Consider the following 25,514-nt stretch of genomic DNA (forward strand, 5'->3'; position numbering starts at 1 on the left):
ATTGGCTCCAAAGCAGGAATTCTGCTTGTGAAAAAAGGGGCCTCTATGAGGTCCATGAAGGGACGCACTATACAAAAGTTCTATCAAAAGATTCTCATAGAGGATTCGAGACATCGCCGTGGCAACAGAACACTTGGCAGGGGTCAACTCGAAAGTACAGAAAGGGACTGAAGAGCTGAGTGGAGAAGCAGACCATATTGAAGAGTATCATCAGAGCACAGTGTGAGCTGCAGCCATGAGAAGAAAAACATTTTGGGACATTTGGGGGAATTCAAAGGAGGAAGAAGAAGTTGTGAGGCGAGCTGCTCAACTGAAGCCATTCACTTCGGAACTGTGAGTTGGATGCAGTAAACAACCGTGCACAGATTTTAACCTTGTATGCATTTTTTTCAAGTACTGTTTTCCGCTTTAGCAAAGTTAAGTCGGAGCTGGTCTTGTACACAAAATATTTTGAAACAGTTGCACATTGTTAGCTACAGTTTTTTTCCGTGTATAATACGCAAAATTTAACTAATTTATTGTCCTAAAATCTGGGGTGCGCATTATACATGGGTACAAATGTTTTTACATATTTATTTTTTTTAAATTTTTATTTTTTTATTTTTTTTAAGAAAATCATGGTACAACAAAACCAACAACAGGACTGACCGACAAAGAGGTGGAACAAAAAGACAGGGTGACATTACCAAAGACAGGAACAGAAACCAAACAGACATCATGACAGTAACACGGCCGTCATGACTACATTTTACCGCGGCACCATTGAGAGCGTCCTCTCCAGCTGTATTGCTGTCTGGGGTGGCAGCTGCACTGACCACGACTTGAAGGCCCTGCAGCGCATAGTGAAAACGGCTAGTAAGACTATTGGTGCTTCTCTCCCCTCCTTGAAGGACATTTACACCTCCCATCTCACCCGCAAGGCGACCAAGATTGTGAGTGATGTGAGTCACCCAGCTCACTCTTTGTTTGATCTTCTGCCCTCTGGGAGGCGGTACAGGAGCCTGCGCCCGACGGTGAGCGAGGGGCAGACAGGACTTAAATACAAAACACGTTACAAGAACAATAGTGTGTTTGTACTGTGCTCTGGTCATTTCGTCAAAGAAGGGATAATAGTCCTCTTCTCTTCTTGACTGACAATGAATGTGATAGTTTAATACATACAATCAGCAAATAACAAAATGCGTATTACAGGTAATATTTTATTTCACAACACTTTGCCTTGTTCCTTTCGTCTCTGCTGTTCACTTCAAACACGCTCCATACGAACGCAATGCTCTCGTATCAGACGCTTGCTCGATCACCTGCTCGTTTGCTGTCACAATGTACCCTACACAAATCCGAAACATTTGTTGCGGCTCCGAGTCACGACGAGGGGCAAGTTTTGGTTTCCAAGGGTGTTTTTATTCCTCTTCAACGTCTCTCCCATACAGAGCCGCCTTTTTCACATGTCCGCACGTCACTTTCCTCTCTTTTCATCTGATCGCGGTGGTGCCTTTACGGGCAGTCGGAGAAATCAACGCCAACAAAAAAAAATACATCCAGCCTAGTTAAGACCATACCAAAGACTATAAAAATGGGACCCATTGCCTCCCTGCGTGTGTGACGATCATTGGGACTTAAAAAAAAAAAAAAAAAAAAAAAAAAAAAACATTGTATTATACATGGGTACAGGCTTTTTTCCAGCATCAACATGCCATTTTTAGGGTGCGTATTATACATGGGGGCGCATTATACACGGAAAAAAACGGTAACTGCATTCCCCCCAAGCTACAAATCTCAAGTTCAACCTTCGGGTTATGAGATCAGGGGTGTCAAATCCGGTTCCAAAAAGTAGCGACTAATCACACACAGGTAAACAAGAGAGCTAGCTCACCTACCTGCTGGTTGTTTACAAGCAGCTGTGGCTAAAGCCAAAACATGGTAAGGATTTTCTCCCTTTTGGACCTGGATTTGGCACCATGGGTGGAGATTGCATGTTTGTCCTTTGCTGGGTGGGTTTCCCCTGCAACGTGGTAATTTCATTAAATACTCAGTTATTCCTCAGTGTAAAAGTTTTTGCAATTTTAGTCAGTGTTTTCTCTTAGAAGTTGGAATTGAAAACCATCACAAACAAGTAAAATATCCATTTATGAATAAAATACAACCCAATTGTTTTTTTACGCTTTTTGTGCACACACCTTTTACTTCCACACAGGAAAATGTTGCTGGGTAACGGTGCTTTGCGGGCACAGTTGGAGAATAGCAAGATGGTGTCTCTGCTGCCCCCTGTCGGTACGAGTGTCTTCAGGCACTTTACACCTGGCTCACTGAAGGAGATCCAACGATGCCGTGAAGTCCAAGAAAAGGAACGACAGAAAAGAGAAGACAAGAATATCTCGGTAGAGTTGGCAGTTTTCCTTCAAGAAACTTGACTGAGCACTCTCAAGTCATCTTCTGCAATTGAAATGAATGGAAATGCCACTAATCCGTTTGAGCCGCCGCCCAAAAATTCGAATTCTCTTATTGGCAGGTGACAGTAGCACAGGAGAATCCAGCAGGTGGCTTGGAGAGTGGCAAGCCCCTTCCTTTCATCTTTGGGGACCCATCCCCTGAATTTGTCAACACCCCTCTGGAGGATCTGGATCCCTTCTACCAATCACAGAAGGTCTCTGAACGCTGTCGCTTTGGTGAACTTCATCTCTCTGCAGATATTCTTATATTATTTAGTATCTATTCTGGCGTTGTCTCTACAGGTCTTCATCGTTCTGGATGGACAAAAGGTCATCCACAGATTTAATGCAGATCCTGCTTGTTACATGCTGACTGCTTACAACCATGTGAGGACCTCTGCCATTAAGATCCTCCTTCACTCATATCCTTTAAGCCACTGGTGTTAAATCGTATCTAGAAAGCACGACGACACAAACAACTCCTTATTCTTTACAATTCTAAACACTGCTTTTTACTTGGGTTAGCTATCGATTATAAATTTGAGTTTTAAAATGACAGTCAAAGGATGGTCCATCCTTGCGACGCAATACCGCCCCCTGGCGGTATTGGCTTATCTATACACAGAGCTGTCCGTCTGTCTTATCATTGTGTGGGTTTGTTTCTTAATCACTTTCACCTTTTTCCGAGCTTTTATCCTGCTAACCATTTTGACCAATTGCGTGTTCATGACCGTACAAGAGCCTCTAGAGTGGACCAGGATTGTCAAGTGAGTTACTGACTTGTCAACACCTTGCGAGTGTGGGCAATTACGCCATTAAAGGCCTTTGTGTGGTTGAGCAGGTTCGCTATTATCGCCATCTACGCAATTGAGGTGCTCGTCAAAGTTGCAGCTCGAGGTTTCTGCGTCGGTCGGTTTACCTTCCTCAGGGATCCGTGGAACTGGCTGGACTTGGTGATCATCAGCACGGCGTAATGCGCAATCACACTTGCCAGGAGGATGATGATGATGATGAAGATGAAGAAAAAGGTGCTCTCTTTTCAGATATCTGGCGGAAATTGTCAATTTGGGCGGCCTTTCTAGATTCCTACAAGTCCTCCCAGCACTCAAGCTCATCCCAGCCATACCCAGTGCGTGCGCATGCGTGTTAGCCTCATCCCTTGCCAGCCTCATTTTTTATATTTTTTTATTTCACCTCATCAGGTGTGAAGAAAACACTCGGAGCGCTCACGCGAGTGGTGAGGAAGATGAATCACGTGATCGCCCTGAGCCTGGGGTGCCTGATAGTCCTCGCTGCGCTCGAGCTGCATAACTTTATGAGCTACTTATTGAACAAGTGTGTGTTGATACAATCAAGCAACGACTCGTATGTAGACCACATCAACGACGGTGGTAAGAAACGTAACATTGTTTTTTCTTTTTTTCTTCCTCCATCACGTCTGCTTGAAAATATCCCCTGTCTGCATTGTCTGACAGCAAATTATTATTACCTGCCTGGACACACTGAAGCTCAGCTGTGTGGAAACCGATCCTCTGCCGGGTACGTGAATGGCGAACACGATGCGCTCGCCGTTCAACTCTGACTGAACCATGGTGACGAGTCCCCACTTTGGATTGTTTAGGACCTGCCCGGACGGTTTTATGTGTCTGAATGTGGGAACAAACCCAAATTACGGCTACACAAACTTTGATTCCTTTGGCTGGGCTTTCCTGGCTCTACTCAGATTGATGACTCAGGACTTCTGGGAGGACCTTTTCCGACTGGTCAGTGAAAGTCCGTTTCCGGATCACGTCAGCATGTGACCTTTGGTTTATCTCTGCAGATATTGCACTCAGGTGGCAAAATCTACACCATCAACTTCTTGGCGGACATTTTGCTGGCCTCTTTTTCTCTCGGGAGTCTGATTGTGGCAGTGATCGCCGTGGCGTTTGTGGAGCAGAAGCAGGCGGAGACGACCGAGGCCGAGCAGAGGAGCAAAGACTATGCTGAAATTGTGGAGACGCTGAAGAAGGAAGAGAAGGTCAGATGAGGGGGAACTTAGTAAGTCATGCTCCAGATCTAATTCAGCTGACGTGTGTGTGTGCAGGTGGACGGCAGCGGTGGCCTCGACGAGAAGCCGAGTTCAGGTGTCGACACACCCAAAACACCACCTGTGGCGATTTTTGGCTTTTTCTCCAATTTCGCTGTGCTTTCAGAACGTAAGGACGAGCAACGGCCATGTTCGCCGTGCTGCTCGGCGTTCACCGCCATCTTCATCAAGTGGACCTGTTGCGACGGCTGCCGGCCTAAGCAGCTGCTCCACCGCGTCGTCTCCGATCCCTTCTTCGATCTCTTCGTCGTCATGTGCCTCCTGCTCAACATCACCTTCATGGCCATGGAGCATTTCCCCATGACGTATCAGTTTGCGGATATGCTCTTTATCTCGGTGCCGGTCAGTCCGGAGTCTTTTTTTGTAGTCGTCGTCATAAAGTTCCAAATGAACTTACTTACGGACCTTCTCAGGTCTTCGCGGTGATTTTTGCAGTGGAGGTGGGCCTAAGATTTCTGGCCACGGGTCCCTACTTCTTCTTCCAGGTTCCAATTTGGCTCTTCACTTTACCGTGACAGCAAATAGCCCGTTTGGTTTACAAGAGTTCTGATTCCAGGTTGGATGGAACATCTTTGACTTGGTCATTGCTGTCATCACGTTGCTGGAGTTGCACTTGGTGTTCATTTCTGAACTGAGCTTTACAAGATTGGTGAGTTCCGTCACTTGACTCATCCCGTCTTTCCCTCGCGATCAATAAAGCGTCTCGCTCGATTGGCTTCCCAGTTCTGTGTGATGAGAGTGTTTAGGTTGGCCAGGTGGTGGCCCAACTTCAACGCGTTGCTCAAGCTCATCAGAAGCTCCTTGGGCGTTCTGAGGCGCTTCACTCTTCTTCTGCTCATCATCATCTTCATCTTTGCGGCCATGGGATTTCGAATCTTTGGAAGGAACTACGAAGAAAATGTGTGTCGCATCTCAGAAGACTGCTCACTTCCTCGCTACCACATGGCGGATTTCATCCACGCCTTCCTCCTCACCTTCCGAGTTCTTTGCGGAGAGTGGATTGAGACAATGTGGGATTGCATGCAGGTCGCAGGGGAGCCTGCATGTCTTATCTTCTACGCGACTATGGTGGTGGTCACAAAGCTGGCGGTGAGTCACCAAAGAGCACACACAATTTTCCAGATCTTCTTCGACTATCTTGACCAATCCAAGGATTGTTTAATGTCTTGGCCATCTTGCAGCTTTTGAATCTGTTCTTGGCCTTGTTGATCAAATCACCCAACGGTGATCATCAGACAGCTTCAGAGGTAGAAGCACAAAAGAATCTGCAGGAGGCCCTCAACCGGATCCGCCGGGCCGTGATGGGCGTAAAGTCCCAGGTCCTGGGGCATCCGAGCAAGAAGACGGGATGGAAGGCCAATCTGAATCCTCCTGGTAGGAACCAATTTCTTGTTTGCTTTCTCTGTTGCGGGCCATCATGCAGAATCTCACTGTCAGGTCTTAAGAGCGATGAGCCGGACCAGAAGGAGTTCTTGGCACTTACTTTCGTAAACACCGAAGAGCCCGAATCTGAAGTCAAGACCTGTGATGAAGCCTTCAAAAGTGCATCTGCAAATGGAGATGCTGATGAAGAAAATAATGTAAGTTCACTGATGTGTCTTCATCATGAGATCGCAACAGGTGCTCAGAAGAAATTTCTTCTTTGCTAGCACGGCGACTCGGCAGCGGGATTGCGCAAACCCGACGACCGAGACACACCTGCCCAGTGCTTCTGTGACCGTATGAACAAACACACGCACACACACACATGCAGGTTTACATATCAAAACAGGAACCGATCACCGCCTGTGTGTGTCTTTCAGAGTGTTACCGTTGCTGTCCAGTCCTCAACATGGACTCGTGTCCGGCAGGACTCAAAACCTGGTCCAACTGGAGGAGAATGTGCGTCTCAGTGGTTGATCACAAATATTTTGAGGCTTTTGTGACCTTTGTAATCTTCCTGAGCAGCTGCGCTCTGGTAAATGTCGATTTCGCGTTACACCCCAAAAAGTCATTCTCGCGTCATTGAAATATTGACGGTGACAAACGCGTCTGGAGCGCAGGCCGTTGAGGACATCTATCTGGAGAAGCGAGTGGTGCTCAGGAGCGTTTTGGAATACGCCGACTACGTGTTCACATGCATCTTTGTGCTGGAGATGCTTCTCAAGTGGTTCGCAGGTGGATTCAAAAAGTACTTCACCGACGCCTGGTGCTGGCTCGACTTCCTCGTTGTGCTCGTAAGCGCGCGCGTTCGTGATGTCAAGCTAGCAAAGCGATGGAGAAATCGTCAAGCGAATTTTTCTCGTCGTCCGCCAGATATCTCTACTCTCCACATTTGCTACCCTTCTGGGCATTCCTCAGCTGAAAGCCTTCACGTCTCTGAGAACTCTGAGACCCCTCAGGCTTTTGTCTCGCTTCGGTGGCACAAAGGTGAGTGGACGCCAGGACAGAACTTGGTCAAAATGTCTACAAGTTCTTCTCTGGTCCTCAGGTGGTGGCGACAACACTCTTCGGAGTCTTCCCGGCCATCTTGGACGTGTTGCTGGCTTGTCTGACCCTCTGGTTGATCTTCAGCATAATGGGAGTGAATTTGTTCGCCGGGAGATTTTATTCCTGCGTCAACAGCACTTGGATAATGCAAGACGTCAACAACAAGACGGAGTGTTTCATGCTGATGGAATCTAACTACTCTGAAGTCCGCTGGCACAATCCCCAAGTCAATTTTGACAACGTGGGGATGGGCTTCCTCTCGCTTCTGCACGTGGTCAGTCCGACGTCTGCTAGATCTGCTCATCATCTCAACGACTATCCTTATGATTGATTGATTGATTGATTGATTGATCGATTGCTTTTGTCAGGCAACTGTTAAAGGCTGGTTGGACTTAATGGCATCAGCAATGGACTCCAAAGAAGTAAGTCGACGTCTGCTGATAACATTTAAAACTCGAGTAACTAGCAGGTAGCTTGAATACATTGCTCACTGTGTGTGTGTGTATGTGTGTGTTTGCGTGTGAGTGTACAGGTTGAGTCACAGCCGGAGTATGAGGCCAACATGTTTACATCCCTCTACTTCGTCTTTTTCATCATTTTGGGCTCCTTCTTCACGTTCAACTTCCTCATCAGCACTATCATTGAGCACCTCAAGTGGCAGAAGGCCAAGATAGGTTTACACACACACACACACACACACACACACACACACACACACACGCACACACACACACTTGCCTTGTTGTTCTTTTTGTGTTCTTGCTCTCGTTTAAGTTGATTTTTAATTTAAAAAATTTTTTTTTTACTTGGGAGCAACGGGAATTTTCATGACACAGGACCAGATGACACTGTACGATTCCCTGAAGGCGTTCAGCCAGAAGAAAACCCAGAGGTCTGTTCCCCGGCCACAAGTGAGTCCAACTCCTCTTCTACCTAGACAAACACAGCCTGATACATAGTTTTAGTCAGATGCATTTTTCTGCCGTGTCCATCTTCAGAACAAGATTCAGGGGTTGCTCTTTGACCTCGTGACCAAAGACTTCTTCGATATCGCGTTCACGGTGGTCGCTTGTATCCAAGTGCTGGTCTTGATGGTGGGAACGCGGGACGAAAGCATGGAAAAGATCAAGATTATCTTCTGGATCGACTTTGCTATCATCGTCATCTTCACAGCCGAGTGCGTGCTGAAGCTCATTGCGCTCCGACGGCACTACTTTGCGTTTGGATGGAACATCTTTGACTTTGTGCTGGTTGTTCTTTTCATTTTGGGTAAGTCAATGACACAAAAATAACACGGGGGTGTTGGAAAAAATCCTGAAAAAATCGGAAAATACCCAAAAGTTAATTATCTGGCCATTGCACCTGGGGGATCCAAGCGTAATTTTTAACTCCGCCAGTGAAGTCATTAGAGTCACTGTTACTTTCTTTATCCTCCAGGATTGTTCTTGGAAGATGTGCTGAACAAATACTTTATCCTGACACATCCATTCTTCAGCGTGATTCGATTGGCCCGCACCTTCCGGGTTCTTCATCTCTTCCGTTTTGCAAAGGGAGTCCGAAGGCTGCTCTATGTTTTGATGAGGTCACTTCCTGCCCTCTTCAACATCGGGCTCTTCCTCTTCCTCATCATGTTCACCTTCTGCGTCTTTGGCATGCAACACTTTGCTTATGTGAAGAAAAGAGCTCTGATGGACGACGTGTTTAACTTTGAGACATTCGGGAACGCGTTCATCTGTATGTTTACCATGACGACGTTGGCCGGGTGGGACGGATTGCTCCTGCCCATCATAAGCGAGCCGCCGGACTGCGATCCGTACTTGGGAAACTGCGGTCGACCGGTGGTGGGCATCCTCTTCCTCACATCCTATGTGATCATGTCTTTCCTGGTGGTGGTCAACATGTACATCGTCGTCATTTTGGAAAAATTCAATATGGCCGCCGAGGAGAGCATTGACGAGCTCTGCGAGATGTTTTATGACACGTGGGAGAGGTTTGACCCACACGCCTCAGGCTTGATTCACTCCAGGTGAGTTCCAGCTGCCCAAATTGGGTCCACGTGAACTAAAGTTTCACTTTAAGAAACAAATAAGAAGATAGCAACACATTGTTGAGATGAAGCTCTCTGTGAGCGCTGACGCTAGCTGATGATCTTGCACTGCCTTTTAGCCAGCTGTCAGATTTCTGTGACAGTCTGAAAGAGCCGCTGAGAATCGCCAAACCCAACGGAATCAAAGTGAGCAACATGGATTTGCCTCTGGTTCCTGAAGACAAGATCCACTATTTGGACCTCCTGCTGGCCCTCACTGCTCAGGTCATGTGATCTCATTTGTTGGTGCTTTTCAAGTTGCATTGCTGAGAATTCCATTTGTGTGTGTGTGTAGGTGCAGGGAATGTCAGGAGAGAGGGATAAGCTAAAAGCTAGCATGGAGGAGAAGTTCAAGGCCCGCCATCAAGCCATTAACAAGCGGGAAGATGACGCCGCAATCGTCATCCAGAGAGCGTACAGGAAACACGCGGCGCAGTCGCCAGTCCAAACGGGAGCCCAAAATGGAGACGTAGAAGCGTGAGGTGTACCCCTCACAATGTGCAGTGACAACTTGACGCATTCTGATTGTCGTGTGGTCTGTGTAGAGGTTTCCTCCGACCACTAGAGGGCACCAGCTTTCAACGCTTTCAGATCAACAAAATGTTAACCTGAAGTATTTTACTAACCGTATCATACTAACCATTTTAATCGTGTATCCTACTTAAGCTTAGTCTTTGTACTTTGGAGCCTCACCACAAGACGGTATATACATTTACTAAACAGCAGATACATTTTATATTATGGCAAAACAGATGTGAGCACTACAATGTTTAATTTCTTGTTGACATGATTGGAGGGATGAATATGAGTAAAAGATTTTTTTTACCACCAACTTTTGGAGCCTTGCTTTTTCATCAATTAATGAACGATGAATACATTTTACGTTATGCTTTGTTTTGCCGAAGCCATTTGGAGACTTTTTTTGCACATTCGAGCTAATGTGAAATGGCAGTTTATTTTTTTAACTCCAGTCCTGGAAAATCAAGGTCACCTGATGGCCACTTTAAAGGTCGCCTTCATCACAGCCTCTCGTCACCACGGAGACAAAATGCGGGCGCTGCTGCTTAAATGCAAGGCTTTGTATCGGCTGTCGGACGGCTGTGAATATTGACGCAACGTGAAGGTCACCGTGATGAGTCCAAACAATCAGCTGTCATGGGAAACTTCCCAGAAGGAAATGGAGCTCAGCTCAGCTTACCCAGAGTGACTCAGCAAAAAACTTCTCACTGTTCAATTTGACTCTGATTCGACTCGGGAAAGTTACAAGATTGTTACGTATTGATACTATTGCCCCGATACTATTGCCCCGATACTAGCCAACTTGCATTGGAATCGCTGTTTCCGGTTTTATTTTCAAATTAAGAATGAAAGTATTGTGATGATGGCGGTAACGGTTGGACAGAAGACAATGATGGTGGACGGACGGACGACGATGTATGGCGTCCTTACTTGCCCGAGGCTGATATCGCCAAAGGGAAGCGAATCGTCAACCTGCGGCATTGCGTTTCTGAGACAAACACGTGGAAATGTCGCTGAGCACATTGCTGACGTGCTGTTGGTTGTTTTTCGCCGGCGCCGCTCGTTAACATTCATATGTGTCGATGTGTCAATGTCCCAAAACGTTGGCTTATTCACATTCATGTGTGATGTCACTCTAAAAAGACTTATTTCTTATCTTAGGTTATGTTCCTTAATGTTCTCCTTCCCAAGTAGTCATTGGTGGACGTTTATCGAATGAATTCCGTCCTGTAAAACAGTTGTAATCGTAAATATTAGGCGTGATGTGTCGTTAGCGTGGCGATTCCATGTCCTTGCTCATACATGTAATCATGATGACTGAGCCGCTATAAATTGGCCAAGCCGCGACATCGCCGAAAAGCAAACGGACGAGAAACCATGGACAAAGGTATGACGGCCTCTCAAGTTCAACCTTTCCCCTCGTAATTCTCTTGCAATTCCAATTTCTTTTACTTTTCAGTTGTTCTCTTCCTGTCGCTCGTGATGCTGGCCGCCGTCTCCTCCCAGCCGATGACGGACAGCCAGCGAGTGTTCGCCATCGCCGTGAGTCGAGTGCAACACCTCCACCTGCTCGCCCAGAGACTCTTTTCGGACTTTGTGAGTGTCGCTGACGCCGGCTAGTGTTAAGCCGCCATTTTGTCTGTTCCTGTTTGAATGTGTTTTGGGTTTTTTTTCCGTAGGAGGGTTCCCTGCAAATGGAAGATCAGCGTCAGCTCAACAAAATCTTCCTGCAGGATTTCTGCAACTCCGATTACATCATCAGTCCCCTCGACAAGCACGAAACGCAACGAAGCTCGGTCATTGAGCAAAAGTCTTATCTCAAGCCTCTTTCACAAGCTCTTCAATCCTTTTCACCAATTTTATGAATTCACTCTGCAACTTGGACCAGACGTCCAAATTTGTCTGGACACATCTTGTTGTTGAACAAATGAAAATAACTGATTGTATTGGGTCTAGGTTCTGAAGCTGTTGTCCATCTCCTATCGTCTGGTGGAATCGTGGGAATTTCCCAGCCAATCCCTCTCTGGCGGTTCTGCTCCAAGAAATCAGGTTTCTTCAAAACTGTCTGAGCTGAAGATAGGAATCCTCATGCTGATTCGGGTGAAAACACACACACACACACGTACACACGCACACACACACGCACGTTAGCAAGTGTGGTCTTCAGGGAGGACAATCTTGAAAGGAATTGGCTTTTCGTTCAGGACAATCAGGAAGGAGCTGAGATGTTTTCTGACAGCTCCGCCCTCCAACTGGCGCCCTACGGGAACTATTATGAAAGTGTGACGGATGACGAGTCCTTGGGACGAATGTATGAACTGCTGGCGTGCTTCAAGAAGGACATGCACAAGGTCTGTCCACAAATGAGTGTGTTTGGGTCTTTGTAAGAATGACATGAACAATTTTATATTTGTATATCTGCAGGTGGAGACGTACCTGACAGTTGCCAAATGTCGACTCTCACCAGAGGCCAACTGTACTCTGTAGACCTGCCTTCTCTCAGTTAGCATCTTGTTGGCCCGTATTGTCAATTTGACATGCAACTCAAGTCATGCAGTGAAATAAAAGTGTTTGTGCTCTTGCAGTTTGTTGTGAATTTATGAAAACCCTAAAAAGGTCATCTATGAGAGCTCTGATGCTTACTGTTAGCCATAGTATGAAAAAAATTGATTGTTCATAATGTTAAATGGTTGGGTTGTTTTTATTTGTTGTTTCATTGAACAAAAATCGACTACTGTGGTCAAATACCACTGAGGACAAAAACACTACGCGCATCGTTCCGATTTACAACCTCGGTGAGGGTCGTTCTCCCTGCAGCCACTAGAGGACGCCAACAACTTCCGTTGCTTTGCACCACTTCCGGTCTGCTCTCCGCTCGTGTTCGGCATTCTTCGGCTGAGTTCGGCCGCTAACGGTCGGAATGTTCAAATCCTGCCGCAGACGGAGGTGAAGAAGAAAGAAACGGCTGGAAAGACAGCGACGGAATGACGGTGCTGCAGGAGCCCGTCCAGGTAAGAACAAAAGCCCCCTTTGGTTACACTGTCCGGCCGAACGGACGGGTGGAGGACGCTCATTCGCTCGCTCGAGGCCTGCCGCTGGTCTTCCGCGTCCCGGCGGCCTCAGCTGCCCCTCCATTCCGCCCGAGGGTGTGCGTTTTCGGGCCGCACGGGGACAGGCCTCCCGTCTCAACAACGACTGCGAGGAGCCGCTTGCTTCTCTTGCAAGCCGTTTGCCCCCCCCCCGCATTTGCACCTAAAGCAAGTGTCACGAAGGTCAAGCGCCAATGTTAACTGCGAGACTTGCAAATGTTTTACGGCTGGAGGAACAGAGTTGACGAAAGACTGCGAGGAAAGGGAGAACAGGACAAGTCCGTCGAATTGACGTTCACGTTGCCGGGGAACAAATGAGGCCAGAGCGAGGAAAAATAAGTGTGTATTTACTGCTCGCAAATGTTTAATTTGACACCGAGACGAGTCGCTAACGCGGCTGCTGTGCTAGCTGTTGTCGTCGCAGCTAACGCGTCGAAAAGCATTTCTGCGGGCTCGCTTGCTCAAATGCTTTGCAAGTGTTGATGACAGTTGTACAGTTTGTCTTTCAGTGTATATTCTGTGTGGAAGAAATTTAAAATGGCCTCTTGATGCCTAGCATCAGAGCTAGCAGCTGCTTAGCTTCCGTGTCCGAATTAGGGAGAACTTGGTTACATTTGTTATATTTCTTTCAAGTCTGCTTGAACTGAAACATGACGTGGATTGTGAACAAATATGTTCACGCTCAACATGATCACCGTATGCTGCCTTTGTTAGACGATGTTGATGGGTTTCCTAAGTGGCATCTTTCCATCCATTATCTGAGCCGCCTTCCATCATGGTATATTGGTTGCTGAATGTGTTAGCAACAGTGCTGTCATTCCACGTGATGACATCACTCTTGTCGCATGCTTGTTTGATTCTGCTCCAATGAACGTGTGTGTGTGTGTGTGTCCAGGCTGCAGTGTGGCAAGCACTCAACCACTACGCCTACCTGGATGCCGTGTTCCTTGCCGAGAGATTGTACGCTGAAGGTAACGTTTGTGCGTGACACCGGCTTGGGTAATCAATTGTGTGTGAGCGACACTGAGCCCATGTCCTTTGTGACCTGTCAGTGAGGTCGGAGGAGGCGCTATACCTTTTGGCGACATGCTACTATCGATCGGGGAAGCCTTACAAGGCGTACCGACTGCTGAAGGCTCACAGTTCGTCCACGCCGCAGGTGCGCTTCCTGTTGGCCAAGTGCTGCGTGGAGCTCAGCAAGTAAGTAACGCAAAGCGAGGAGTCAAGTCAAAGTGGGACCGGACGTGATGCCATTTTTGCTGGCGTGCCAGATTGGCGGAAGGCGAGCAGGTTCTCATCGGCGGCGTGCTCAACAAACAGAAGACTCAAGATGACCTGGTCACGGAGTTTGGCGACTCGGCGTCCTTCACGCTCTCGCTGCTGGGACATATTTACTGGTGAGGTGACCCCGTGACCTCGCTTGGCCTCGGCTGCCTGTCTGTCTCACCTGCCCGTCCGTCTGTCTGAGCAGCAAGACGGATCGTGCCGCTAAAGGTGCAGAGTGCTTCCAGAGAAGCTTGTCGCTCAACCCGTTCCTGTGGTCGCCTTTCCAGAACCTTTGTCTCCTAGGTAACGCCTTCCCACCCGACGCAAACGCAGAATTTTCTTGAACTTTTGCACCCCTGTAACATTGTACTTTTCCTGCTGTGGGTTTGGACTGTCTCAGGAGACAAAGCGGATGCGGATCAGGTCTTCAGATTGTCCTCTTTGCAGCATTGCCCAGTAGCCTCAGTCCCGACTTCTGTGAGCTCAGCACAGAACTCCTCGCATCGGCTGGAAACTGCTTTCATGGAGACGCCGCAGCACACACTGGTACTTTTTTCTTTTCTTTCAAAATGTTTCTCTCTCTCTCTCTCTCTCTGTTTCTTTTTTTGTTTTGCAAGCCGCTTTGGAAAGGCGTCAACGTCGTTGTTGTTCCCTCTGCTTCTTCAGGAGCTAAATCGTTTGAATTTAGAATCGTCAAGCGGGAAGCAGTCATCTGATATGTCGATCTCCTACATCGACTCGTCCCTCATCTCGCCAGAGACGGGCTCCCTGTTGGGAAATCCCGTCTCCCTCGGGTCAGCCGGCTCCTTGTTGGCCAAACAGAACAAGCCCAAGAGTGGGCGGAGCTTACTGGGAGGACCCACTGCGCTCAGCCCGCTCACACCCAGGTGAGTGCCTGCGCACTGTATGTCCCTTCTTCCCTCATGCTGACTGTGCTTCTTTGGCTAGCTTTGGCATCTTGCCACTGGAGCCCAGCCCGGGCGACCCAACATACTTGCAGAACTATTCGACCAGCATGGAAACCCAATCCACAGCCTCCAGCAAGAAGGTAGCGAACCTCGATTGACGCTGTCTTCCAGATGCCTCCAGGTCAGACATGTGAGAGAATTTCTTGTGCTCTGTCAGACTGTGTCCAGGATGAGCCAGTCCAAGTCGGTCTTCAGTCAGAGCGGGAACAGTCGAGATGTTCTCCCCATCCCCTTCAACCCGTCGCAGACCTCGGCCCCCCACACCAGGTAGCCGCTGTTGCGCCTGTTTGTCGTATCCCACCGGCTAATGTCCTCTTGCCCCTTGCGTGGCAGCGGTTCCCCTCAAGTGCTCAGTCCCAGCATGTCGGCTCCTCCCAACATTCAACCCAGAAGAAGCTCCCGACTCTTCACCAGCGCCAGCTCCACTGCCAAGGTATCACGCACTTGGACACCTTCTTTCCGAAATTCGGGGATAACGAACGAGCTTCTGAAGACAGACGGTGACTCTGCTCCTGCAGGAGAACAGCAAGAAGTTAAAGATGAAGTTCCCCACCAAGATTCCCAACAGGAAAACCAAATGTAAATCCACCAAGACGGCAAACAGCGGCAACTTGAACGAGAGCCTGGACATCCTCCGCCTGGATCCGGGTCTGAGTCTGTCTGAGGCCAAGGTGCCGCAGCACCAGAGAGCCACCGCAGGTAACATTCGCTCAAATACGCTGGCGTTGTCACTTGGCGGCGCGCTCAAGCGAATCGGTTTGCCACCGCATCTCCAGACGGCGTGCTGGCCTTGCTCCGGGAGCTGGGGCGCGGCTACCAGGCGCTGTGCTCGTACAACTGTCGAGAAGCCATCGCCATCCTCACCTCCCTCCCGCCGCAGCACTACAACACGGGCTGGGTCCTCACACACATCGGCCGGGCCTACTTCGAGCTGGCCGAGTACACGCAGGTGAGAAGCGCCCCGTGGCGCATCCGCAAAATCTTAAATCAGATAAACGAAATTGCCGCCGTGTTGACGTGAGCGCCCCCTTGCTGTGTGCCTAGGCGGAGCGTCTGTTCAGCGAAGTGCGCAGGATGGAGTCATACAGGGTGGAGGGCATGGAGATCTACTCCACCACCTTGTGGCACTTGCAGAAGGACGTCGCCCTGTCGGCTTTGTCCAAAGACCTGACGGACATGGACAAGAACTGCCCCGAGGTCTCGCTCGTCTCCTCATCCCTCGGACGGCCGCGCCGGGAGTGTCCTCACTGGGTCTCTTGTGTCCTCGCAGGCCTGGTGTGTGGCGGGAAACTGTTTCAGCCTGCAGAGGGAGCACGACATTGCCATTAAGTTCTTTCAGAGAGCCATCCAGGTGAGCTCCTGTCACCGCGGTTACGGTCGGAGTCCACGGCCGACCTGACGTCACTCACAAAGCAGAGTTTGGTCGATATAAACTGTTCAAGTGGTTAAAGGAACCGTGCGGTGTTTCCCGTTCAGGTGGATCCCAGCTTCGCGTACGCCTACACGCTGCTGGGCCACGAGTTTGTCGTGACGGAGGAGCTGGAGCGAGCGCTGGCTTGTTTCCGCAACGCCATCCGAGTCAGCAACAGACACTACAACGCATGGTAATGTGAAGGAGGGCGCAGAGAACGTCGCGCTGCCGATAACCTAGCGCAAAACGTCTCGTGACGCCGCAGGTACGGTCTGGGGATGATCTACTTCAAGCAGGAGAAGTTCAACTTGGCGGAAATCCACTTCCGGAAAGCACTCAGCATTAATCCTCAGAGCTCCGTGCTGCTCTGCCACGTGGGAGTGGTACGTCGGCTGCCCCCGCCAAAGAGTGCCCAAGCGGGCGCCCGTCTCGCTGCGTCCAAAATAATAAAGGAACTATTGCAGGTGCAGCACGCCCTGAAGAAGTCCGACGCGGCTCTAGAGACGTTGAACAAAGCGATCGGGATCGACCCGAAGAATCCTCTCTGCAAGTTCCACCGAGCGTCCATCCTCTTTGCCAACGACAAGTACAAGGTAGCGCGTTTCAGCCAGACGACTTCAACTAAAATCATTGCGAACCAAAGATCTAAGAGCACTTTGTGTGTTGGGTTGTGTGCATGCAGGCAGCCCTTCAAGAGCTGGAGGAGTTGAAGCAGATAGTTCCCAAAGAGTCGCTGGTTTATTTTCTCATCGGCAAGGTAAGGCTGCACACGTTGCAGTCCACCGTGAGGAGCGTTTCGTGTTTTCATTTGTGCGTTTGCGTCCTTCAGGTGTACAAGAAACTGGGTCAGACTCACCTGGCACTCATGAACTTCAGCTGGGCCATGGATCTGGACCCCAAAGGCGCAAACAACCAGATCAAAGAAGCCATCGATAAAAGATACTTGCCCGAGGATGAAGGTACGCGCCCGTGGGATGTATGACATCGTCTTCATCATCATCATCACGCTTGTCTTTCAGCCGCGGTGGAGGCAGACGACAGTCAGGACAGCAGCGTCATGACGGACGCCGACGACTCGCTGCTTCACACGGCCGAAAGTGACGTCCTTTAACCCTGCCGCGTTCTCCCGTGAATCCGTTCTTATGTTGCGATTGGTTGAAGCAGACTGTGCTGCTGTTGGGCTCCCCCCCCCCTTTGTCGTTCAACACAATCTCTGATACAAGAGGTGTTTTTTTTTTATGTTCTTTTTATCATAGTTATGGAAATTAATCAATAAATGTTTCATCCAAAAGTCACTGGGACCGCTTCTTTTTTGAACACTTCAAGTCAAACGTGCACATGGGACTAAGTTTGGTTTGGCTCGGTCACCACAAATAAAATAATTGCTGTGGCACATTTTCAGTGGAGCTGGTGGAGCTTGTGATACATTTTGCTTGTGAAATGCAGGTACTAATTTTGTCCACTTGGGGTTCCCATCGTCACATTCTAATCTCTAGTCTAGCAGTCTAAAACAGTTGATTCCTTCCGAATATATTCGTACCGCGTTTGATCCAGAAACAAATTTGCGATTGCATGTGTCACGGCCTCAATGTTTATTTGAATAAAATGTAAATAAACTTGTCTATTTATTTAAGACAAAATGGTGGGTGAAAGGAGAGCAATTGACAAGACAACATACGGCTCTTACGCTAAAGTTCTAAGTCAGCAAGATTTAAATGATTTAATTGCATTGGCATGGGAAAACTCTTATTTTGAAACCCATAGAACCTTTTCCGTCATCTTCAAGGTGCGCGAGCCTAAAGGGAGCGAAACGTTACTTTGCAGGCAGTTTGGATGGGAATTGTTTTGTTTGGAACAATTTCAAACGTCATTTTGCAGGCAGTTCGGATGGGAACTGTTTTGTTTGGAATAATTTCAAACAATATCACCATGCGTAGCTATTGTGTGTAGTCCCAAATCAGAGTAGAAAGTGTTTTGTGTTTTTTTTCTCAAATCCTAAAGGAAACAGGCCATTTCAAAAACTGGAGGAGCCAGTGTCCACATTAACTACAAAGACTGGGTTGAGGACAAAAACGCTTTGGCAGTGCGTCTTTTATAGCTATCATCGTGGCCATTTGGTTTAACTTCTGGCTTGGAATGTGAATCGTGAAATAATGACAAGGTTGTTTGTTCTCTGAAACGAGCAACCGGATATTTACTCAAAATATGTAGTGACATCAACTCAGGGAAGAGGGAGACAAAGTCCAAAATGTTTTCAAAAACAAAAGGTTCAGCCGTTCTCAAAATCCACAACAACAACAAATCACAATAAAATATTACATTCAAAAATTACAACAAAAATCCACACCAAAAAATCTCAACAAAAAAGGATTAAGTTTAGGTGTGGGCTGGCCTTAAAATAAAATCCCATATTTTCTTTCCCAAAAATCCCATTTCTGTAATTAACATTTTTTTCCCCACCCAATATGGAAAGAAGAGACTCTTGATAGGTTTTATGTTTTTTTTCCTTCTGAATGTCGGTGGTCCGATGTAATAAACGGTAGGCTGACGGTTAGTCATTTGTTGTTTTCAAAACATCCTCAACATCAAAAGTTTGAATTAGATGTGGCTTTCTCATTACTCGTTGTCAATGTCACAAAGCAGATGTTTTTCTTTGGGGTGAGTGAATAGAACATCACAAGTGTTTTGTTTAGCATGCAGGCTCTTGCCACAGTTGTCTTGTTAGAGACATGCCACGTGATTCAAGTAGCATGCAAATGCTTGGCCCTTTTTCTACACGTGCTCGTCCAATTATGACTTTGATTGTTTATTTCTTTTCCTTCCACTGGTCTTCCTGGTTTCAATTAGGAGATTGTTTTGCTCAGGCGTACAGATGATCTTCTTTTAGGAAACTGAAAAGTCACGGCTTCGTTGAACGCTATAATCGAGTATTGAGCATACTTCTCAGTCGTTGTGCATTTTCACAGCAATTATCTTAACACGTTTTGCGTATTTGAAAAACAATCTCTGAATTTGTTTGCTCGGATCTTTCCAAATTTCCATCTTGACATCAGCGGATGGATGCCAGATGCTCAACGTAGGTTGAGGAAGACATTGGATGTATATTAGCAACGAAGGCGCATTTTGAGCACGGCTCAAGATGCTCCCTTTGCCACTTTTGGCCCTTTTTTGGAGAAGTCTCGACTCAGGGAGAGTGGCTTGACACGCGGATGTCAAGAGCAAGGATCCCCAAAATGAATTTGGAACATGTGCCAGGCTGTCGCACGTGGACGCAAACACACATGGCAGACAACACTTGACCAAGCAGACTTGAAGCTTTGATGAGACGTTTATGTGCAATGTTTTCTAGTGGCTTGTTCGGTGATTGAAAGAAAAATATATGGAAGGCGTCTTTGAGGAGTATCAATCAGTGCCATTTGAATGTTTATCATTTATTTTTGGAAGAATGGCAATCACACACAGGACGTTGGCTGAATGTTAAAGCAGCCCAGTGTGAGGAGGAAAAAAAAGGGTTAGCAATTTCAGTTATTACTTGTATTTTACTTGCCATGTTTTGTGTCTCTCATCTGCTTTGGTTTACTTACGTAGTCAAACTAGCATTAGCGTTAGCCGCAGTTTTGCTCAGAAGGCAGTCACTGGAAAAAGTAGTCAAGCTAGCATTAGCCGCAGTTTTGCTCAGAAGGCCTTCACTGGAAAAAGTAGTCAAATAAAATAGTTGGAGGAAGCTCGCTGAAGAAATCAAAGTAACTTTATTATAATCAGAGTTTGGTTGTTATCTGGAATGGACAAATTCCAGAAGCGTTAGCATTTGTGTCTTTGAGTGATTTCAGCTTCCCTAAGTGAGTTGTTTTCACACCGGCAAGATGTTAAGGGCTTGCAAATGAATAGCCTGCAGCAAAAGAAGGTCATGGCAGGGATTCATCTGTTGCTTGGTTATTGACACCAGCTCAATAGGGCAGCCCGAGCCCGGCCAGGTGTGCCGGTGTGAGAAGAAGAACGAGGGACAATCGGGTTTCATCACTGAAGTCGTTCCAAAGTACGGCAAAAGTGGCGATTAGGAAAGATGAGGGTCGAGATGCCGAAAAGTCCGTAAGAAGGCTCCCTCGGGAACATATTCTGCTCTTGGCATGTGATGAAATACTTTGCGTGTGTTTTGCGTTTTGGCTTTTAAAAGTCTATCCATAGTTAATAATACCTCGCCCGCACGTGGATGACAAATTTCCACTCTGATTTCTGACCTGATTGGACTTGTATAGTCTTTTCTTTTCATCTGGATGAAATGTTGCCTTTTTCCCCTCTGAGTGAAAATTCATTTTCCATTTTGAGCCGTATGGTTAATTTATGACGAGGAATTTCAAATTGAATCAAGCGTCGGAGCACCTACAGCTTCTGTGATTGATCGTACACACGTGCCCGAGTGACTATGTCATGTGACACGGCTGTACTTTTTGTTCGGTGACTCTCTGAGCTAGTGACATGACCTACCTGCGCAGCAAATGTGTATATTGAGCCTCGGTGTTCACGTGCGAATGTTCCCGCGCTCTTGATTGAGCCTGATTAACGAGTTCAGTAGTATTAGTATGTCAGTGAGAGCAGCCGGCTCACGTGTCCTCTCGCCGTGTTTGTCATCTTAGCCTCAGATCGAACGTTAAAGAATCACTAATGAGAATTTTGCTGCCGCCGGTGTCCAGGTTCAGCCCCCGTCTTTGGAAGATAATGACGTAATGGGGAGAATTATGATCATTATAAACCGATAAGCTTCTTAACGAGAGGAGATGACGTGATGTTTGTACTGGTTTTCCTCGTCTGTTCTTTTGCCCGGTAGCCTACGCAAAATTGCTCATCGCAGGTCATAAATGGTGGCCCTCAAGGTTAAGATGAATATCCTCTTTTATTTGTCGCTGTCATGTGAGCGTTAGCGCTAACGCGTTAGCGTCATCGTTACATAAGAAAGACCCCAATTAAGTTTGTAAATGCCAGCAATCTTGGAGCAGCTACCTACGGGAAGGTTCGACAGAAAGTACTGACCTTTGGGAAGATATGATGAATGTGGCACAATATATGACGCTAACTTCAGAAATAATAGGAATGATGTCCGGAACTGATGATTTGCGCACGGCGGATTACGTGGAGACAGTAAAGTTATTGATGTCGCCATAGCTGATCCATGGGAACATCTTGTACGAAAATAAATTTGAGAAATTCCTTGTGGTTTTGCATGCATGGCCATTAAAGATGATTCTGATTGTGATCTAAAGAAAGAAAAAGTCTTGAGTGCCAGAGAAAACAATCCCTGGCCACCAGACAGACACGCACGTGACAATCCCAATTATCAAGTGGTGCTTTCATTCCCGTTGCTATTTCACTTGGCGCTGAGGTGTGGAAAGGTCTTAAGAGGGTAATTTGTTGAAACTTGAAAAGCTTTTCATTTCTTCACTGATTCATTTTGTATCTCAGGAAGTGAGGAAAAACAACAGCTTCCCTACACGTGAGCTATGAACATTTTTTTCTTTAGCATCATCACGACCTCCAAGCTGGTCATTGGTCTCTATTACAATATGTCAGTGAGTTAATGTCATGTAGTTTTTTTTTTTTTCCATCATGGGCTATTCATGATTTCAAATCTCATTAGGCCCATTTGACATTAACCAATTTGACACGAAGCATTTTGACACGAAGCAGATTGCAATTGCGAGGATAAACAGTTGCCGGGCGGCAGAAATTGTGAGTCAGTGCGAGTGTGCTCGATCGTTCGGCACGTGTCCACATGTGTGAGCTGGAGATCACGACGTCAGCTGTTGGTTACAACGTCGCTTTCAAGTATTCAAGCACCTCACCACAATGGAAGGAAAGGAGCCCACGCTAGCTTGGCGGTTAATGTGCGCTCACTCGCCAAGTTAAGCGTAAGAAAAGCAAGATTAACTTCAACTTTATTTAGCTTGTTTACTTTATATAATATTAACCTTGATAGCGAGCACGCCGGTCCGCATATAGCAAATATTAGCGTAGCATTGACGGCCATTTTCTCACAGGCCGCCGCATTCCTTATGATGACATGAATCTTCCACAGTAGCGAAGCAGTTCGCTCCAGTTGGCCCGTGCGAAATTGCTCACCCCCTCCAATGACCATACTAAGGGACACGACTGCTGTACAAGAAGTACCGATGATGATATCAGAAGCCTAAACAAGCACGATGGCTAATTGTCGGGTCATGTGAAAGCCAGTAAGAAGAATTTGAGGGCCCTGTTAAAATGTGAGTCGTGCGTTCAACGCAATGACATGAGCTAGCTTAATAAATTGGACTAGCAGTTGTTTCCCGTATTATATGGAATCCATTTTGATTTTGAATAGCAAGTGCTGCTCTACGTTGTAATAACAAATAAGTTCTAAAACTAAGCAGCCTTCTTGTGTCTGTTATCCAGCCGTGTTTTTCTCTTGCTGGCACTGAAGCTTTGATTTTCCACATTCTATTACAATTTCAAGCAGTTGATGTGCTGTGCAGTTTGCTCCGTTTGCGTCAATGTTCCAAGGATTCCACCAACGACTCTTCCATTTCTTGTCAATTGTGTGAAGAAAACCCCCTCAAACTGAGTTGTATTTGTTCTGACATTGTGGGAAAAATTTATTTCCGTTAAGAGTGTCCAATGCAGGCATGGCAGGGGTTGTTTATAGTTTACTATTGTATGTTAGCATTAAGCTAGCAGAGGTTGTGGCTGTTGTAATAAACATAATTCTCTTTGTTTTAAATTCGACAGTAACCTTCAGCCAAGGGTGGTACTAAGCATCCTAAAACCTGTTTTTGAGATTATTATTGTTATTATTATTGTCAGATTGAAATCAGCAACACTACCTGTTCTCTAGAAGAAATTTTTCAATTCTGGACCACCTGCCACTTGTTCATTTGCACATAAATGGAATGAGCCATCTGTCAAAGATGGACAAAGATATCCATCTAAATGAAGGCGTAGGCAGAACAGATAGATCATTGTTCACGATATTATTCATCTTTATATATTTGTGTTCGGGGATTAAAAAAGATGAGAGCTGACGGTGCAGTCTTGCACATTAGCTGCTCATTTATTTAACATCCTTTAAAAAATATATGAGTAAGCGTGCTGAATTCAAACAAGAACAAAGTGTAGTATATGTTGTACGCTGTGGACCGAGGGCACTGGTGGAAAAAGAACTGTTGGAAACCAGAACACACAAGAGTGAAGACACACATGCTCACAAGCCAGCTTGTTTTGCCTGCGTAGCGAGAAGAGAGAGAACAGCTTGTCCGATGTGTGTGCGGTTGTGCTCGTTGGTGTGTGTGTGTGTCTCCTTCCTAACCTTTTGCATTGACGGCTCCATAATTAAGCCAAGCTGTACCGAGGCGAGAGCGTTCTTTTATTATTTGCCTGCATTGCAAAATATGGAGAAAAATATTTCCGATACTTGACTCGTATTTATACCCCTCCTTGGTCCTATCTGTGGCATCGTAGAGGCGCTACTGTCAAATTTTTAAAATGGACAGTTCACTTGACATAACACGGAGAACGCCAATTACATCACGAACTGAAAATCTATCTGCGGTCGACTCATGGAAAAGCGATGTTTACACTCAAAAGCAGCACCTCATCAATCCTGCTTTCGGACCAGAGTCGTTTTATGCATTATGCAACAAATATCACCTTACACATGGTTTTGTGTATATGTAGTGTAAGTTATGGGTCAGTCGGTCCATGAACAACAAATACGCCAGCGGGCCTCATCGTCAACACCTGCTGCCGTAACGTTGTGCTCAGTTTTGTTTCCTGGCTTTCCTTTTCTCTCTCGCTGTGTAATAATAATGCCCAATTTGATGTTTTTAAGCTCTTTTCTCATCGTTAGCTAATTAAAATTGCTCACATGACGAAGCAGGGCTAAAACCAGACTTTGCCGAAGGCGAGTGACAACGCATGGCACCGTGTTGATTAAAACGTCATCTCGTTGCATTTTTAGCGCTTGATTACGGCTCATTAGCGAGCTCCGCTGCTAATTGTTATGGTACATCTTGTCCGTGCAAAAAAGATCGCGCCCAAGCCGGTCACCTGGTAGACGGACCGCCGCACACGGAGTTACACAAGTGTTCACAGGAGTATGTGTTCTGTTCTATATATGTGCGTCTCAAGGCTGATATTGTCAATGTTGTCCTAAATCCGTCCTGGCCTTTTGACAAGTACATTTGCTCCAGGACACAATGTGGCTGTCACACTACTTGAGTCCATTGATTGTGCCCCAACTAAAAAATTAACCTTCAATGAGCAAAAGTAGAATTCTTAACTGCTATGTAATTTACGGGCACACAATGTTTCTAACGTTTCACACGTCAGGCCGAGACAGAAGCTATTTTCATTTTATTTTTCCTTTCAAACCCAGCGACTATTGGTGCTTTTCACAAAGCGAAAGGGCAAACCAAGTAATTGGATGCCTAGTGATGGCAGACTCTGCTCTGACGCACTTACTTACTTGCCAGACAATGGCCGCTGTCTCCTGTGCCGTAACAGAGTTGGAATAAAAATACAGTGGTGCCTTGAGATATAAAATGTTTGCATCTCAAATCACCTTTGCCTCTTGAAATAGATGAAAATGCCATTTATCTGTTTCAGCCTCCTCTCCAAAAACATACACAAACGATCAAAAAATAAAAACAACACATTAATGACTCAAATGTTTTTTTTCCTTAATTCAGTGGACTGCTGCTCCTGGTGTGCACACCTTTGCCACCAGGGGGCATTGTACACACACACACACACACACACACACACACACACACACACACACACACACACACACACACACACACACGCACACACACATGATGAAATAACTAGTGCCTTGAATCTTTTGAAATGACATAAAAAAGACAGCAAGTAATTTTATCTCTTTTGTACTATCTAGAGCAGGGGTGTCAAACTCATTTTTTTTCACGGGGCGCACTGTCGTCATAGCTTCTTTCGGAGGGCCATTATGACTGTCAACCCAAATAAATGTATGAGCACCTCATATTATATACAGTAAAAGCTACAAAACAAACTGACAAATAACTCATTCTCAAATCAGACGAGTAAAAACTGGTCAAATATTAAAAAAAAGAAAGATATTATTAAAAGTGAAGACAATTTGCAATTCTAGTAATGACACACGAATTTGATGCACAATTTGT

General features: G+C 46.5%; 3 protein-coding genes across 6 annotated transcripts; all 3 read left to right on the top strand.

Moving 5' to 3' along the window:
• Positions 1-21: 21 nt before the first annotated feature.
• On the top strand, positions 22-9,905 carry LOC119126356 (sodium channel protein type 4 subunit alpha B-like). 4 transcript variants are annotated; one of them, XM_037257575.1, is made up of 29 exons: positions 23-333; positions 2,195-2,378; positions 2,507-2,644; positions 2,733-2,851; positions 3,107-3,196; positions 3,271-3,399; positions 3,473-3,558; positions 3,632-3,968; positions 4,051-4,192; positions 4,252-4,449; positions 4,516-4,555; positions 4,625-4,860; positions 4,932-5,003; positions 5,075-5,167; positions 5,242-5,607; positions 5,700-5,892; positions 5,956-6,098; positions 6,168-6,237; positions 6,321-6,475; positions 6,561-6,734; positions 6,814-6,927; positions 6,989-7,261; positions 7,356-7,409; positions 7,520-7,657; positions 7,794-7,898; positions 7,986-8,256; positions 8,425-9,013; positions 9,154-9,298; positions 9,369-9,905. In XM_037257575.1, exons 1-29 carry the CDS (start codon positions 236-238, stop codon positions 9,552-9,554), a joined length of 4,938 nt encoding a protein of 1,645 aa, XP_037113470.1. In that variant the 5' UTR covers positions 23-235; the 3' UTR covers positions 9,555-9,905. The 4 variants fall into 4 exon arrangements, with proteins under 4 accessions (XP_037113468.1, XP_037113470.1, XP_037113471.1 ...); XM_037257576.1 differs by having other exon boundaries at positions 3,632-3,820; positions 3,905-3,968; positions 4,516-4,860; XM_037257573.1 differs by having other exon boundaries at positions 22-333; positions 4,516-4,860.
• A 991-nt stretch (positions 9,906-10,896) lies between these two features.
• On the top strand, positions 10,897-12,176 carry gh1 (growth hormone 1). The gene is made up of 6 exons (XM_037257648.1): positions 10,897-10,979; positions 11,052-11,188; positions 11,272-11,388; positions 11,549-11,692; positions 11,797-11,943; positions 12,017-12,176. Exons 1-6 carry the CDS (start codon positions 10,970-10,972, stop codon positions 12,077-12,079), a joined length of 618 nt encoding a protein of 205 aa, XP_037113543.1. The 5' UTR covers positions 10,897-10,969; the 3' UTR covers positions 12,080-12,176.
• A 281-nt stretch (positions 12,177-12,457) lies between these two features.
• cdc27 (cell division cycle 27) lies at positions 12,458-17,621 on the top strand. Its single transcript, XM_037257580.1, has 20 exons — positions 12,458-12,603; positions 13,577-13,652; positions 13,734-13,881; positions 13,953-14,078; positions 14,153-14,250; positions 14,348-14,493; positions 14,614-14,834; positions 14,896-14,995; positions 15,073-15,182; positions 15,249-15,348; positions 15,434-15,614; positions 15,692-15,864; positions 15,960-16,112; positions 16,186-16,266; positions 16,392-16,519; positions 16,592-16,709; positions 16,791-16,919; positions 17,009-17,083; positions 17,156-17,285; positions 17,346-17,621. The coding sequence occupies exons 1-20, from the start codon at positions 12,577-12,579 to the stop codon at positions 17,435-17,437; spliced, it is 2,412 nt and encodes an 803-aa protein (XP_037113475.1). The 5' UTR covers positions 12,458-12,576; the 3' UTR covers positions 17,438-17,621.
• The last annotated feature ends 7,893 nt before the right edge of the window (positions 17,622-25,514 follow it).

This window comes from Syngnathus acus, chromosome 8 (assembly GCF_901709675.1).
Source record: "Syngnathus acus chromosome 8, fSynAcu1.2, whole genome shotgun sequence".
Lineage (NCBI taxonomy): Eukaryota > Metazoa > Chordata > Actinopteri > Syngnathiformes > Syngnathidae > Syngnathus > Syngnathus acus.